General features: G+C 46.5%; 1 protein-coding gene across 2 annotated transcripts in view; it reads right to left on the bottom strand.

Moving 5' to 3' along the window:
* Positions 1-16,977, bottom strand: part of IRAG1 (inositol 1,4,5-triphosphate receptor associated 1) — a 126,469-nt gene that overhangs the window by 42,732 nt on the left and 66,760 nt on the right. For both annotated transcript variants that reach the window (XM_043971382.1, XM_043971380.1), the window contains 7 exons: positions 13,435-13,541; positions 10,385-10,455; positions 8,442-8,615; positions 6,312-6,392; positions 4,778-4,827; positions 1,404-1,439; positions 101-709 (listed from right to left, as the gene is read on the bottom strand). In XM_043971382.1, coding sequence (XP_043827317.1) covers positions 101-709; positions 1,404-1,439; positions 4,778-4,827; positions 6,312-6,392; positions 8,442-8,615; positions 10,385-10,418 — 984 coding nt within the window. In that variant the 5' untranslated portion in view covers positions 10,419-10,455; positions 13,435-13,541. The remainder of the gene's footprint in view (positions 1-100; positions 710-1,403; positions 1,440-4,777; positions 4,828-6,311; positions 6,393-8,441; positions 8,616-10,384; positions 10,456-13,434; positions 13,542-16,977) is intronic.

The raw sequence follows: 16,977 nt of genomic DNA, 5'->3' as shown, positions 1-16,977 counted from the left end.
AGGTTAGACCACTTTGTTCCCAGGGTTAGCCCACTTTGCTCCTAAGGCTGGCCTGCTTTGCTCCTAAGGCTAACCCACTCTTCTCCCACAAAGAACACACCTCTCTAAGCTTGGTCAGTTTCTGCATCCGCACAGGTTGAACCTGGATCTGAAAGTCCTTGAATCCTGGTGATTTGGGGATCTTGTTGCCCGCTTTGCTGGGAAAACGTTTCTCCTCCTCTGTGGCTGTCAGCTTGGCGATGACCTTGTCCTTTGGCCCTGGCTCCATGGGGCCGCTATCCCAGGACATCCCCCGCTGTAGAGGGGGTCGGAATCCAGAAGGCTTGAGGTCAGCTTTCGAGGGGGTCTTGGAGTTTAGTGGCTCCCAGGCTGGGCCTTTCCCCTGGGGTCCTGGGGGAGCTGGCCCTGGGCCCTGGAGGTTGCTTTTCAGGAGAGGGTCACTTTCCTTGGGTTTCTTAAGAAGCTGCTTCCCTGGGTCTTTTTCACCAGCACCTATTGGACTGTTGAGGGACATTTTCCCTCCACCACTGCCAGAAGCCAGGACCTTCGGGGTACTGTTCTCTACGTGTTTAAGGGGATCAAAATTTTCTTTTTGTTCAGATAACGTCTCTTTGGATTTCTCAACACTGGGGGAGCGAGGAGCCAGTCGTCCCTGAGACACTTTCCTTTGGTCATTCTGCTTTCGGTCTGTTAGCCCCTTAGTGGCATTCTAAAAGAAGAAGGCTGTGATTAGACACAAGTAGGTACAACGGAGGCCGGAGGAAGGGGGCGGGAGCCTTTCTAGCTGTAAGATGATGATTACTTAACCTCTCAGCCTCAATTTCCTCAAGTGTCAAATGGGCATAATAAATAAATAAACTGTAGGGTTAGTGCCAGACAGGAACTTAGAAGTCATCTAATCTATTCTCTTCATTTTTACAGTTACAGAAACTGAGGACCAGAAGTTTTTACCCAAGGTCAAAGAAGAAGCAGCCAGGCTAGAATTTAAATTCAGGTTTCCCGATGCCAAATATAGCCCAGGAACAGAAAACGGAATTTTGATTTGGATTTTTTAAAAAATACAGAAATTCTGTTACTGAGGAAGGGGAGGAGGTGAAACCCCATTCTTCACTCTCATCTCTTCCCCACCAGAAACTTGGACTCTGACCCTGGAACTGGCGCTCCTACAAATAAGGTTTCACCAAAGACCAAACTTCCTATTAAGCTGGGTTCCTTTTGTCATTATCATTAAAGATAATAGGTGCAGCTGGCCAGTTTCCAGCATCCCATCGCACAGAATTGTCTCCCCTTCCCTTCCACCAAATGCCATCCAGTGGCCTGCCATCACCAGTGTTTTCTTCTGGGTGGAGGCTACTGGACCCTGCACACAAATTGTTAAAATTGAGTGGGAAAAGGAGACTCACAGGTAGGTCAAGGTGAAATGATGGCTCATCTCCCTTCTGCAAGCAAGAAAGAAACCAAAATTAAATATTTTAAATGAATCATTGGTTCTTGAAATGTTGGCTTCTTAGTTGAGACAAAACAGATCGGTTTAACTATGTAAATATAAGGAGATTTTGCAAAGTAGAAACCAACGTAGCAGAAATGACCATATTCTGGGACCCAATGAGTCCTTTGCTAGGACTTTATCCTGAAAATACCATGAAAAGGAAGAGAGGGCCTATGTATACAGAGCCAAAACTTCTCTCTTTGTAGTAGGGGGGAAAAAAAGGGAAATGTACTCTATGTCCAAAGGTTAGCAAACAGTTAAGTTAATTATAGCATATTTACAGAATGAAATATGATGGTACCATAAAACTATAACTATGAAGCACACAAAATAATATGGAAAGACCCTCAGGTGATGCTGCCAAGTAAAATCATTACAACTGCAATTATATAGACAGTGATCCTAATTATATAGAAAAAGAAAGAGGGAAGGAGGGAGATAGTGACAAGAAAAAAGAAAAGAAATAAAACAGACTATGGAACTTCAGCTAAACCAGGAATGGCTTATAAGACAAAATAATTGTCCTTGTTGGTAAATTCATTCAGTTCTATCTCATTGAAGGTCAGAGGCTTTGCATAATAGATAAATGCATGTTAAAACATAATATTTTTTCCTTTGTTTTAAAAAAATATTTACTTCTGTGTTTTGTGGATGCTAAGAATATGATAAAAAGTTTTTAAAAAATTAAAGACCATGTCTCCCAAATCAGGAGAATAAAAAACAGATTAAGAAAAATTCTTTGTGGTAAATTCATCTGATAAAAAATTTGCTATCCGGAATCTACAAGAGCTGGACATAAATTTCTAATCATAAGACCCATTCTCTAATGGACAAAGGATATGGATACCTAGTTCTTAGATTCAGTCAGTCAACAAACATTTATTAAGTATCTACTATGTGTCAGGCCCTGGGCTAAGCTATGGAGATGCAAAGTCCTTGCCCCCAGGATCTCACATTCTAATGGGGGGGACAATGTGTAAAAGAACTAGATATATATGGGAGAATAGTCAGAGTAGATGGAAATAATCTTAGCGGTATCTGGGGGGAGGGACTGGAATTGTTCATCTTCACTTGAAAAATTATAAGAACTCTATTGTCAGATAAATGCAAATGAAAACAACAGTGAGGTACCTTATATCCAACAAAATGGCAAAAAAAAAAATGTTGAAAATGATAAAAATGCGATGGTTAGAAAAGCTAGTGGTGGGGCAGCTAAGTGGCACAGTGGATAGAGCACTGGCCCTGGATTCAGGGGGACCTGAGTTCAAATCCAGCCTCAGACACTTAACACTTACTAGCTGTGTGACCCTGGGCAAGTCACTTAACCCCAATTGCCTCACCAAAAAAAGAAAAGAAAAGAAAAGAAAAGTTAGTGGCAAGTGGAATCCCATGGTAAGTGAGGAGAAGGCAAGATAGCCTCCAGCATCTTAGTCACCAGGCTCAAAGAAGCGACATCTCCACATACTGAAAGAATTGGAAGATAGGATTGCTGAGCCTCCGCCATCTTGGAAAAATCTTGGTAAGAGAAGAGGTGCCATGGGAATAGAGATAGGCAGAGGATGTCCCAAATTTCAAAACATGGAAGAAGAGTTTGGAATCTATCAGCTCTAGACTAGTGATCTTGATTTCAATTTCTGGCAAAATCTAGAATCTACTCTCAGAGGGGGTGGTTTGTAAACGCTCAAAAAAGGAAGTCGTATCCACTGAAGGCATCATCACAAACAAGCCGGGCCAGACTAAGCTCATTTCTTTCTGTGATTGTGTAACTAGACTGTTAGATGAGGACAAAGCTATAAACAGAGGGTCATATAAACATAGGATGCACTTAGATTTCAGCCAAGCATTTGACAGTCATCGTGGTATCTCTGGGGACAAGATGGAGACAAGGGGGTTGGACAACAGTAAAATCAGAACTGATTGCATGACAGGGATCCAAAGAATGGTCATCGGTGACTTTGTCAGCTTGGATGGAGGTCTTTAGCAGAGTGCCCAGAGGATCTGTGCTTGGCCCTGAGCTGGTCAACATTTTAAAGTCAATGACACATGCTTATCAAAACTACAGATGAAATGAACCTGGGAGGAATAGCTGGATGGCAAAGCTTGGAGGCAAAAAAAGCTCTTTTGTGGGCTAGAACACTGGGTTGGATTGAATAAGATGAATTTTGTTTTGTTTTGTTTTTTTCTTTTTCTTTTTTGCAGGGCAATGAGGGTTAAGTGACTTGCCCAGGGTCATACAGCTAGTAAGTATCATGTCTGAGGTTGGATTTGAACTCAGGTCCTCCTGAATCCAGGGCCAGTGCTTTATCCACTGTGCCACCTAGCTGCCCCTAAGATGAATTTTAATAGACATAAATGCGAAGTCATTTACTTGGGTTAAAAAAATCAATTTCATAGGAACATGTTGGGATAAATGTGACTTCTTGTGAAAAAGACGTGGTGGGCTTTAGTGGACCACAAGCTCAATATGGACAACAATGTGACATAGCAGCCCCCAAAACTGATGCTATCCTAGGCTACACCAAAAGAGGCATCATGTCCAGAACCAGGGAGTTGATATTTCTGTTATGCTGTGCCCTGGTCAACTAGATTATTGCATTCAACTCTGGATACCACATTTCAGGAAAGGCATAGACTATGGAATATATTCATAGAAGGATAACCTTCCTGGTGAGTCTTCAAGGTTCTACCATTGTAGGATCAGTAGATGAAGCCAGTGAAGACTGAAGGAGGGAAGGAGAGAGAGAAAAGGAAGAAAGCAAAAAGAGGAGGGAGGGAGAAAGAGAAAAAGAGGGGAGGGAGAAGGGGAGAAAAACAATGGGGGGAAGAGAGAGAGAGAGAGAGAGAGAGAGAGCACATTTAACATAGAGGTCTACATCAATGCAAACTATTGTTATTCCCACAATCCCGATTTCTCCCACGACCCCTCCCCAATCTCCAGTGTGTTCAGGGAAGGGGCGTGCTGGAGCCAGCTAGGACTACTATTAAATTTTCAGCATTGAGAATTTATATCTCAATCACTGGCAAATGCTACAAATCAGGTCTTGATTTATTGTTTTGTTGATTGTCTAAACTTAAGAGATAGAGAACATTTTAATAATGCAAATTCAATTTTAAAAAGTGTGTTTAGCAAACATTTGTTTTGAGCCTGCGTTTTCTGGAGAGCCTGTTGTTAAACCTTTGCCAGCACACTGCTGGTTCAGGGGGTGAAGTCAGTCCATCCATGTGGATCCTCTTCTGTGTTGAGAACCTCGTAACCTTTTATGTCTAACAGAAGAAATTGCTTCTTACCTGTAGTGGAGATCCTGGCCCAGGGAGCGGGGCAGCACACACCTCAGAACCTGGAATAATAAAGAGGACGGGGAGCTGGGAAGGTACAACCTGACCAGGTGTATTTTCCTCCACACAGTAACGCCATGTCTACTTTCTGGCCAGTAGCTGCACCTGTGCCAGGTGTCCCTGTGCTGCTTAGGACAGAGGCATCAGATCCATAGCATTTCATCCCCAGACCATTACAGACAAGTTGTGCCTCTTGAGCATCCTTGCGGGCTAGAATGTCCTGGGAGTGCTATCTTCTGGCTTAGCTGAGCTTGGTTCATACGGAAGCATTCTTGGGACATTTTTAGTCCCTTCATAGAGGCAATGAAGAAGGGGATAGAGCATGGGACTTGGAGTAAAGACCTGCCTCTTAGGAGCGACATGACCCAAAGATGAATGAATGAATGAATGAATGAATGAATGAATGAATGAATGAATGAATGAAAAGCATGTGCTAAGCATTTTCTACATGCCAAGTACTCTGATAGGTACAGGGGATAGAAAACAAAAGTAAGCCAGTTTGTGCCCTCAATGCTTCAATTCTAATGGGGGAGATTAAACTCAAACTCCTCAAAAGACCCCTTAAGGCTTCTTATTGTTGATGTCGCTCTATGTGTTAAGGCATAGATGGGTTGAGATGGTACTAAAATAGGGATTCCTCCTTGTGACAAAAATTGGATTCCTCTTTTGTATGGGATCCATTTATACTTGTGGTGTCAGAGAGCAGAGAACTTGGAAAGTCATCTCTCCCTCTGCACTTGAGTTTGAAGAAGGGATCACAGCAGGGCACCCAGGTGGAGCAGTGGATAAAGCACCGGGCCTGGATTCAGGAGGACCTGAGTTCAAATCCAGCCTCAGACACTTGACACTTACTGGCTGTGTGACCCCGGGCAAGTCATTTAACCCCCATTGCCCTGCAAACAACAACAACAACAACAACAAAAAACAAAAACAAAAACAAAGAAGGGATCACAGGGCCAGATGGTTAGGGACTTATGGGGACGTCTCATCCAACCTCTCACTTTACAAATGAGGAGATTCAAGCTCAGAGAGGTTACTTGATTTGTCCACTGTCACACAGCTAACCTAGTAACTGTCCAGGCAGGATTCAAAGCCCGATCTTTCTTAGTGTAGTGCTCTATACCACGCTGCCTCTGGTCTGGTGAAACCATCCTGTGACTGACCCCATTTATCTCCATAACCAGCTCTAATGTCACTGGCTCCTTCTCACCCCAGGCCTGATCCAGTGGCCAACCTCTCTCATGAGCCCTCCTCCAATAGACCCAGTGCTAAAAGGAAGAGCCAGTGGGCTCAATCATGAACTGCCTTGGAATGGGAAGCTGGGCTGGGGCAGGGAGGAGCCGAAAGGGGATCTAGGTAGGAGGACAGGAAAGCTTCTCTCTCATCCCACAGGTGACCGTGAGCAGCTGGGCAGGTGGGCAGGCGGGCGGGCAGCTGGGCAAGCACCGGGCACATAGAGCCACAGAGTACCTGTTCAACTCTTTACCTGATGGCGAGGGTGGGCTGCTGAGGGAGCTGCTCCGGGACACTGCAGGGGAGGCCCCAGGACTGAGGCTGGGCGAAATGGCTGCATTGACAAACATGGAGAGCCGTCAGCCTCTCAGGGGGAGAGGGCAGAGCACGCGTGTGCACATGCACGCACATGTTTAAACACACACGTGTGTACACACAGGTTTATATTGTATCGGTACCAGCACAGAGCATGTGCTTATTTACTTACATGTTGTCTCCCAGATAGAATGTCAGCTCCTTGAGGCCAGGGACCACTTCATCTCTCTCTCTCTCTCTCTCTCTCTCTCTCTCTCTCTCTCTCTCTCTCTCTCTCTCTCCTTCCCTCCCATTCTTTTTCTTCCCCTCTCCCTCTCCCTCCCCCCTCCTTTTCTCTTTTCCTTTCCTCCCTCCTCTCTTTCCCTTCTTCTTTTTCTCTCTCCTTCCCTCTCTCTCCCTATTTCCCCTTCAATCTTTCTCCTCTCTCTCCCTCTCCTCTTCTCCCCCTCTTCCTCCCTCTCCCCCCTCCTTCTCTCTATTCCTCTTCCCCTTCTCTCCCTCCCCCTCTTTCCCTCCCTTCTTCCTTCTCTTTCCCTCTCTCCCTCTCTTTCCCTCCCTCTCCTTCTCCTCCCCTCCCTCTCCCTCCCTTTTCTTCCCTCTTTTTCCCTCCCTTCTTCCTTCTCTTTCCCTCTCTCCCTCTCTCTTTCCCTCCCTCTCCCCCCCCCTCTTTCCCTCCCTTCTTCCTTCTCTCTCCCTCCCTTTCCCTCCCTCTCCCTCTCTGACTGACTGGCAGGAACCTTAAAGAGCATCTCATTCTATAGATTTACTGATTTTTACCCATTTACTCTCTAATTTTACAGGTGAGGGAACTGAGACCAGGAAAACCAAATGAACACGTGGGCTGCCATTTCCACACCAGGCCTAGGAGGCCTGTCCTGGTAATATAGGGCGGGGGCCTGGTTCAGAGATATAGAAGCTGCTGTCGAGATGGAGCAGAGTAAAGAGATGCCCAGGGATGGGGTGGGGGGGGGGATAGGGGAACGTCAGGAAGCAAGGACAGGGGGCGAGGCCGCAGAGATCTTTCCACCAGGCACATGAGGCTTTCAAACTGAGAAATGCAGTGCCTTTTTCCAGTGCGGCCTTGTCTTGGAAATCTGAAGCGGTCCCCCCAGCTTTGCTCTGTAAGGAGCCTCAGGAGGAGGGTCTTTTCCCTTTAATACCACGGAGAGAGAATTCCAGGCAGCAGTTCTGCCAGATTGGTCTCCGAGGTAAGATTTGCCAGGCTGGTCTGTAAGTTCCGGGTTGGGGAAAAGGCTTTGTGTATTACAAAGGTAAAGAAACCCCCCTTCAGAAACACCTCCCTGTTTATTTTCTTGATGATGAAATTATTTGTTATTAAGGTCTTTCTTTTTGTTTTCATTTGTGGAGAGATGGGAGAAAAGGGAAATAAATGCTTGTTTGTTTTTTTGTTTTGTTTTTTTAGTGAGGCAATTGGGGTTAAGTGACTTGCCCAGGGTCACACAGCTAGTAAGTGTTAAGTGTCTGAGGCCGGATTTGAACTTAGGTACTCCTGACTCCAGGGCCGGTGCTCTATCCACTGCGCCACCTAGCTGCCCCATAAATGCTTGTTAATTGAAGAAATTACGTTTTGATTTTTGTTTTTTTTGGTGGGGTAATGAGGGTTAAGTGACTTATCCAGGGTCACACAGCTAGTAAGTGTCAAGTGACTGAGGCTGAATTTGAACTCAGGTCCTCCTGAATCCAGGGCTGGTGCTTTATCCATTGAGCCACCGAGCCGCCCCACAAAATTAAGTTTTAAAATCTTGATGTAGGGGGCAGCTAGGTGGCACAGTGGATAAAGCACTGGTCCTGGATTCAGGAGGACCTGAGTTCAAATCTGAACTCAGACACTTAACACTTACTAGCTGTGTGACCCTGGGCAAGTCACTTAACCCTCATTGCCCTGGAAAAAAAAAAAGAAAAGAAAAAACAAACAAAATCTTAATGTAACCTAGAACAATCTCCCAGCTTTGTAGGGGCCATGACCAGACTCTGCTCAGAACGTGCCCTGCACCCAGAGGAACTCACTGTCCCCTCCCGGTTCCCTCTTAGCCCGGGCTCCGCCTACCTGAAGGGGAATCAGGCAGGCTGCTCCTGGACTTCCGGCCTCTCCTGGTCAGGAACCGCTCACTCACTTTCTTGGCTTCTTCCAGGAGTTCGAGGTTCCTCTTCTTATCTTCCTCGGAGATTTTGATGTCTGGCAGCGGGTCGTTCACCAGATGGATGACACGGCCTGTGTTGTCTGGGGGCAGCAAGTTCACGCACCCGGGTGAGCAGGCGAGGGGGTCGGGTTGGTATAGGAAGTCCCAGGCCCTCTCCCTCCCGGCTCAGGCCCATGAGATATGGATGGGGTCAGGTAGGCCAATGGGATTTAAAGTGAGAAAGGGGGGCAGCTAGGTGGCACAGTGGATAGAGCACCGGCTCTGGAGTCAGGAGGACCTGAGTTCAAATCCAGTCTCAGACACTTAACACTTACTAGCTGTGTGACCCTGGGCAAGTCACTTAACCCCAATTGCCTCACCAAAAATAAAAAAATAAAAATAAAAATAATAGAGTGAGAAGGGACTGGAGTAGATGACCTCTCAGGTCACCTCCCTCTCCCGGTCTGTGGTCTAGTTCAGTGATTCGCAGAGGCTGCCTCTTTGCCACAGGATGATACGTATGCTGGACATTTAGAATGAGCTCCAAGGAGGGCTCCCGGCCCCTCGGGCCTGCAAACCTACTACCCGGGCATGGGATTCCTCCGTCTCTCCTTCCCTCCCTCTGCCTCTTATCCTCTTCTTTCTTATTTCCCCAGAAGGCAGTTTTGCACCTCCCAGTAACCCTTACCCTAATCCAGTATTGGGGCTGGAACTTTCCTGATGTCAGACAGAGAAGAGCAGGCAGCAAACCCATTGGGGTGGGGCAGGGGAGAGGCCCCTTAGAGAACCATCGGTCTAGGCTAACCCTTCCATTTTATAAAGGAGGAGACTGGGGCCCAGAGAAGGGAATGGCCCTTCCCATGACCACAGAGTACCAAAGCTGGGATATCTACTCAGGTTCCTCCATTCGTATCCAGCGCTGATGGACTACACCATGCATTGAAAATCATGGAGCTCAGGGCTGGTTTGTCAAAGTCAATACAGGTGGTGTGGGAAGTGCGAGGGGTCTTTACTCGACACCAGGGGCAGCAAACTCAAATAGAAGCATATGCCTGCTGGCACACAGTGACTTAGAAAACCACAGATCCACATTGTCTATGTTGTATTGTATTTTTACATATTTTCCTAAATATTTCCCAATTATATCTTAATTTACAGAGTTTTGCTGCCCCTGTGAGTCTGACACCTATGCTCTCTGCCAAAAGAAGAGGACAGACCTCCCTTCTTTGAGGATTTTAGATTCTGTTGGTTCTTGCCTATTGCCATCCCTCTACCATTCCTCCTCCTCTTCCCCCCTCCCCTTCTTCTTTTCCTTCTCAGGGGACTGATTAACCACCTGTTTCTTATCCTACCTTAGATTCTGACCTGAAGGGGAGTTACCTCCAGGTGTCTGTCTCTCTTTGTATTTAGCCCCTTTTCCCTAGCTTCTTTTCTTGAGTCTGGGCTGACTTAAAGGGAAAGCATTCTTCAGTCTTTGGAGAAAAGCTTCAGTAGCTTTTATCTGATGCCCCTTGACTACCGGTCAATCAGGAGGTCAGAGTTCATGGGGGCTGCCCAATTTCTCCATTGATTCTGAATGACTGATTTCACACAGGTGTGGGTTTCTTTGTGTTTGCGTATCACACCTCTCCCCTGTGAGGGACTGAAAAGAGGTGATAAGCAGGGCTGGATAAGCCCTTGGAGGTAGCCAACAGCAGTTGGGCTGGCCCCACTGGGACCCTCGGGTGTGATCTCTAGCCATATGACAACTGGTCCAAGAGGCCTCGTGTCTAGCTGAATACCTACTTTGGCCCTTTTTGCTTTTTCTCCCCAGATGGGGAATCAAAAGCCTGAGAGGCACAGACATCCACGCAGCTGACAAGCTCCTTACCCACAGATGTCAGAGACGTAAGGGAAGCCTTCATGTGTCGGTTAGAAAGCCGGTGACGAGGACTGCGTGGTCTGGAAAACAGAATGTTGGGTTGAGGGAGGAAGGGAGCGGCACCTTCATATCCCTGTGGGCACAACAATCCACCCTGGGGAACTGGTCCTGTGTGGGCGGACTGGAAATAGAGTCACAGGGAATTCTGAATTCTTTATCACTCCAGGGCAAGAGGGAGTCTCTACAATAGTGATGATGTCAAGTGGGGAGAGGGCACCCAAACCAAAGCCTAAGGGGGCAGGCTAACAGGACACCTTGATGTGGAAACAAGAGTGCTGAGTCTGACCTACTGTGTGCCAAAAAGGAAAAGAGAGGAAGCGGTTCTGGATCAGGGGGTCTGTGGTAAGCTAAGGTAATAGTATGTAACACTGACGTTTATCTCAGGCTTCACGCACGTTATCTCATCTTCGTCCCTTCACGGTTCTTTAAGGTGTTACCCCCCCCCCCATTTTGCAGATGCGTAAACTGAGACTGAGAAAAACTAAATGTCTTGCTGACTTACAGTTAGTAAGTATCAGAGGGAGGAGATTTTCTAGTCTCTTCATTTAGGGGCAAATAATAATAATAGCAGCTAATATTTGTATAGCACCTACTATGTGCCAGACACTATGCTAAGAGCTTAGATCTCATTTGAGCCTCCCAATAACCCTGGGAGGTAGGTGCTGTTATGATCCCCACTTTACAGATGAGGAAACCGAGGCAAAAAGAGGTCAAGTGACTTGCCTAGGGCTACTAAGTGTCCTAGGCTGGATTTGAACTCAGGTCTTCCTGTATCCAGACCTGGCATTCTATCCACTCCATCACTTGGCTGCCCTAACCAGCAGTGCAATTGGCCTGTTCATAGGCCCATAGATTTGGAGTCAGAAGGAACCTTGAAGATTATTGATCCAGTCCAACCCCCTCATTTAGCAGATGAGGAAGTGATTTGCCCAAATCCACCCAGGTAGTAAGGATAAGGGTCAGGATTTGAACTCGGGGCCTTAGACTCTCAAGGTACCACTCTTTCACAGAACCACAAGGCCTCTTTTTAGACTGTGTTTCAGGTAAATTTGAGTTACTAACTATTCCCTGATCTGATCTTGCCCATCCCTGCCTTTGTACATCAGAGTGGGCTTCCAGCAAGAAGACACTCCCTCCTCCCCTCTACCTGCTGAAATCCTTTTTCACCATCTGTGTCAGGGGCTACCTCCTCCATTATGTCCATCTGTATTTCCCCAAATAAAAGAGAGCTTTCTCAAGCTTCATATAGCCTATTTTAGGGTACCTACTTTGCAGTTGTTTGTTTGTTGGTGGGCAATGGGGGTTAAGTGACTTGCTCAGGGTCACACAGCTAGTAAGTGTGAAGTGTCTCAGGCTGGATTTGAACTCAGGTATTCCTGAATCCAGGGCTGCTGCTCTATCCACTGAGCCACCTAGCTGCCCCCACTTTGCAGTTGTAATAAGTCCAATATTTAAAATGTTGGCCCCTTCATTGCCCCTAAAGTTGCAAGAGGACTTTAACAGTCATCTCGTTCAACCCCCTCATTTTTTTTAACAAAGAAGGAAAACTGAGGCACAGAAGTTAAAGCGACTTATATAACATCACACCAGTAAATAAGCATCAGAACTGAGATTTGAACCCAGTTCTTACCTGTGGTCCTGGGTACTTGGGAGACCTAGGAGACCCAGGACCCATTTTTTTTGTCAGCAGGTCCACAAGTATCTGGGCATTTTCCTTGTTTGTACTACTGTGCCCAGTGATGATGCTATTCACAAAATCCTTTTCCCATGCCTCCTCAGGGCAGGAGCCAGGCTAGCCTCAGAGGCTATGCCAGTGGAGGGTAAGCTTTGGTAAACCTTACCAAGCTAGGAGAGGTTCGAGTGGTGCCCAGTGATGCATTGTGTGCCTGCCACTCACAATTCCAAAAACACACAGGGGCTTCTTTTGGGACTTCTCTACTCAAGAGTGTTTAGTGGCTCCCTATTGCCACTAGGGAAAAAAATACAAGATCCTCAGTCTGGCATTTAAAGCCTTCTACGATCTAGCCCTCATCTCCTTTCCAGTCTCATCTCCTGTTTCTCCCCTTCATGCATTCTGTTCTAACCCAACTGGCCTCCTAGCACCTCTGCAGGAGCGGTCCCCCCACCTGAAACCCCTCCTCAGTCCTGCCTCCTCCGACAGGCCTTGCCTAAGAGTATTGCTTCCTCCCCAATTGTTTTGCTCTTTCTTCTTGAAATGATTTTGTATACAATTTATCTTGGCTTATCTGGGTATGTGCCATATCCTGCCACTGCCCTCCAAGGGAACATAAGCTCCTGGGGGATAGGCCCTATCATTTTGTCCCTTGGAGTCAATAAGACCTGGGTTCAAGTCCTGCCTTTGATGTGAACTGATTCTATGACCCTGGCAAATGATTTAACTTTTCAGTGGCCCCGGTAACTCTCTGAGCTTATAGCTGCAGAGCAGGCGCCCTTCTGTCCTGGGTGGGGAAGCTCCTTCCACCAGGGAAATCAGGCCAAAGCAACCCCTCAAGCTGACATGCCTCTAGTGATACAAGGTTTGCAAAGTGTTCTCATTTGAGCCTGATGACCACCGGCCTCGGTAAATGCAGGGGAGCCCTCTCGTCACAAGGCTAACGGGTCCCTGGGGACCCCAGAAAATCATGGACGTTGTCTGCTGACATCTGGACTCTGAGCCAGGAGCAGGAGTGCCTGTTCTTCCCCCATCCTGCCAAATCCTGATCTCTGGAAGTATTTGGGGGTCTACTTAGGGAGCTAGCAGAACACAGACTACATGGGGGAGAAGATAATATAATGTTTAAAAACCCCACACATTTCTCTCATTTAGTTATTCTGCTGACCCCTTGAAAAGGGCTAATGAAAGACAACTTCAACTCTCCAAATCTTCTGTACAGACTTGTGACAAATCCCACCGTCCATGTGGTCCATTCTCTGAAACCTTCAGCTCAGCACAACATATGCCTAGGCACAGACGGGGGAGCTCGGGAAAGACACAGTACCTGCTCACCAGGTTTTTATCATGGTCTACATCCGGTGCCACGGCCTCCCTGTCCCCAGGCAGGACGATGGATGGTGCTCTGCACACGGTCTCTTCAACAGGAGGGTCCTGAATGGTTTGTGATAAAAGAGCAAGGTATGTAATAAGTAATGGTAAGTGTTATATAAATGTTAGTTGTTATGAATATTGTCATCGTTATTAAGTCTCATACACTCTCTGAAGTGTGGCTGGGTGAGTGATACACACGGCATCCCCCCCCAGACACCTTCTGGGGACTGGATCAAGGATTCTTTGCCCTTTTTGTGTCATGGGCCGTCCCCCCCCACACACACCTTCGGCCGTCTGGGGAGGCCTATATATCCCTTTCCCAGGATCATGTTCTTAACTGCATAAAATACACTTATGTTGAAATACAGTTATCAGGATTTTTTTTTTTTTTTTGGCAGGGCAATGAGGGTTAAGTGACTTACCCAGAGTCACACAGCTAGTAAGTGTCAAGTGTCTGAGGCTGGATTTGAACTCAGGTCCTCCTGAATCCAAGACCAGTACCTTATCCACTGCGTCACCTAGCTGCCCCCAGGATATTTTTTAATATTGTGGACCCCAGCATAACCCCCGCCCCCATCTGTGGGGTACAGAAGACACAACCTAGTGGATCTTGAGATCCTTCTTAATAAAATATACAAACAGCACTTCAGCTGGATTGTGTAGGGGAAAAGAGGGTCCCCATTCCATACCTAACCCATTAACCTGCCCAGTTCTGTCAAAGGGAGGTGGGATCTATGTCCTGGGAGCAGAGGTCCCTGAAAATCGTCTTTTCCCAAGAACCCCTTTGGGAATCCAAGGTCAGTGGGCAAGGGAGATGGTGCTGGGGGGTGGGGACGAGGCAGACACCGGGCAACTGCTGCTTCCTGTTCCTCAGGTGCGTGCTGTCAGCTGCTCATTTTAGCTGCCTCCACGGTACTGAATGCTGCAGACTCCCAGACCACCTGGAAGGCTGACACACGCAGAGGGAATATGGAAAAACCCAAGAGGAGCAAAGTCAAAAAAGACCTCGTCCACACGGCTAACGAAGAAATAGGTTTGATGTGATTGTACATACATAACCTATATCAGATTGTTTGCTGTCTTGGGGAGAGGGGAGGGGAAGGAGGGAGGGAGAAAAATCTGGAGATAAAAATCTTATGAAGGGGCAGCTAGGTGGCGCAGTGGATAAAGCACCGGCCCTGGATTCAGAGGACCTGAGTTCAAATCCAGCCTCAGACACTTGACACTTACTAGTTGTGTGACCCTGGGCAAGTCACTTAACCCCCATTGCCTCCCCACACACAAACAAACAAAAAAATCTTATGAAAACAAATGTCGAAGACTATCTTTACATGTAACTGGAAAATAAGAAAATACTTTTATTTATTAAAAATAAAAAAAAAAACAATAACAGAAAAAAAGACCTTGTCCCTTTTCCTCTGATTCAGGGCACTGAATGAAGCCTAACGCTAGGGCTAGGATGTGGTTGGAGGAATCCTCGTCAGGTGAGCAGCAAACTTCCGGATGGGCTTTTCAGGCATCAGAGAGGTTTGCTCGGCCTGAGAACATCAATAACCCGCCCCCCCCCCTCCCCGCCCCCGCCCCCAAGGTCTGCAGCAAACAAGAAATGCATGTAAAGTCTCTTGATTGTTTGTCCTCTCTCCGGTCTCTCCCAGGTCTGGACCACTCTGTGGCACAAGCTCAATCATCCTAAGACACGGCTCTGATTCCATCACCACTTACTTGCTCAGTATCCTTCCATGATGCCCCTGTACCTCTAGGATGCACTCCAAACTCCTTAGTCTGATAGTCAAAGCCCTTCAACCTACCAGCTTTATTTTCTCCTGGGGCTCCAGCCAGGAGTGTGCTGCTACCAGTTTGTACTGGTTCCGGAGCTGATCGTTAAATGATCAGCCTGAGCATTTACAAGGATGGGGCTGGACCTTTGAAGTCCCTCCCAACTGTGGATCTACTTTGCTATAAACTTTGTTCATTAGTCCCCCGGCTAGCCTTTGATCTAAATGAGAAGGAAGGCTGAGAACACAAGAAGAGATGGACGAGTCTGAAGCATAAAACAAGCACAGACTCAGGGCTAAGAGGTGAAAAGAATACGGAGGATCCAGAGTCCAAAGACCCAGGCTCAGACCCTGTCTGTGGGACCAGTCACTTAGCTTCTCTGCCCTAAATCCTATAATTCCATGTGTGTTCTCTGCTGGGTTCATGTGTAATGCCACAGAAGTGGTATTCTGGCATAATTCTCCACATACACCATAGTCTAAACAAATCTACCCTATCCCTGTTGTCACACATGACATTCTATTGCTCATCTCCCACCTCCATGCCTTTGCCTTAGACTGTTTTCCCTGCCTAGAAGCTGCTCCCTCTTCCCCTGTGCCTCTTAGAATGGAATGGAAAAGCACTTATGACATGGTTTACTGGGCTGAGCAATGATAATACAAATGGAAAATCAAGACAGTTCTTGCTCTCAACAGGTCCCCACACTAAATGGGGGAGACATCACATAAACGAAGGTGCCTGTTTGTGTTCAGTTCATGGAAGGTGGCCAGAGAGTATGGAGACTCAGCTCACCTGCCACCACCTACAAGAGATGCCCCAGCTATTATATCTCTTCCCCTGCCATGACCTTTGTCATTGATTTAGTCTACACTTATATGGGTGTGAGTTGTGACTTCTTCTATATGTAAGCTACCTGAGGGCAGGAGCCATTTCATTTTTTGTCTTTGTACCCTCCGTATCTAGCATATAAGTGCTTAATAAGTACTTGGGGATTGGTTGGTTCTATGTTTCTGAAAAATGTGTCTGAAAAAATGGCAACTATTTCAACATAATTGGTTTTCTTTGTCATCTTTTTTTTGACACATTTAAAAATGATTTAAATTGAAATTATATTGCTGGCCTTTTCAATGGCTACGGGAGGGTCAGGAGTGAGGGAGAAGACTTGGAACTTGACATTTTAAAAAATGTTAAAAATAAATAAACACAGGGAGATACATAAATGAATAAAAGAAAAAAGAAAAACATTATTTAGAGAAGAGGTCTCTGGCAGCTTCACCAGACTGCCAAAGGGACCATGGCACACAAAAAGGTGAAGAACCCCAGCTCTAACAGTACCCCCTCTCACTCCTCCAGTTGTCCTGACCTGCTATGGACCCACTGCCCCCTTAGAATTGTGTTTAAACTAAGAGTAAAGAGTCCCCAGGCAACGGTTGTTCTAGGAACTAGTTAAGTGTATGAACTTTAGGCCCTGGTCTTTTCCATGTCTATTTTGGCTACCAAGGGGCCTTTTAGTCTTCTGTCCATGGTTCTTGACTGTTCTAGGTGCCGATGTGGTAGGTAGGATAAGCTACTTTGGAATATCTGGGAAGCATCTTCATAAATATCTAAAGATTAGGGTTGTGGCTCTTAATCGTGATGAGATTACACCTGGAGGATTTGGGCCTCACATCACAACCATTCTCAGATACATTTTCAGAGACCCAGAACCAACTAGTCAAGT

Source organism: Dromiciops gliroides, chromosome 6 (assembly GCF_019393635.1).
Source record: "Dromiciops gliroides isolate mDroGli1 chromosome 6, mDroGli1.pri, whole genome shotgun sequence".
In the NCBI taxonomy this organism is placed as follows: domain Eukaryota; kingdom Metazoa; phylum Chordata; class Mammalia; order Microbiotheria; family Microbiotheriidae; genus Dromiciops; species Dromiciops gliroides.
Note: the sequence above shows the minus strand (reverse complement) of the source record. Positions and strands in the feature narration are given on the sequence as shown.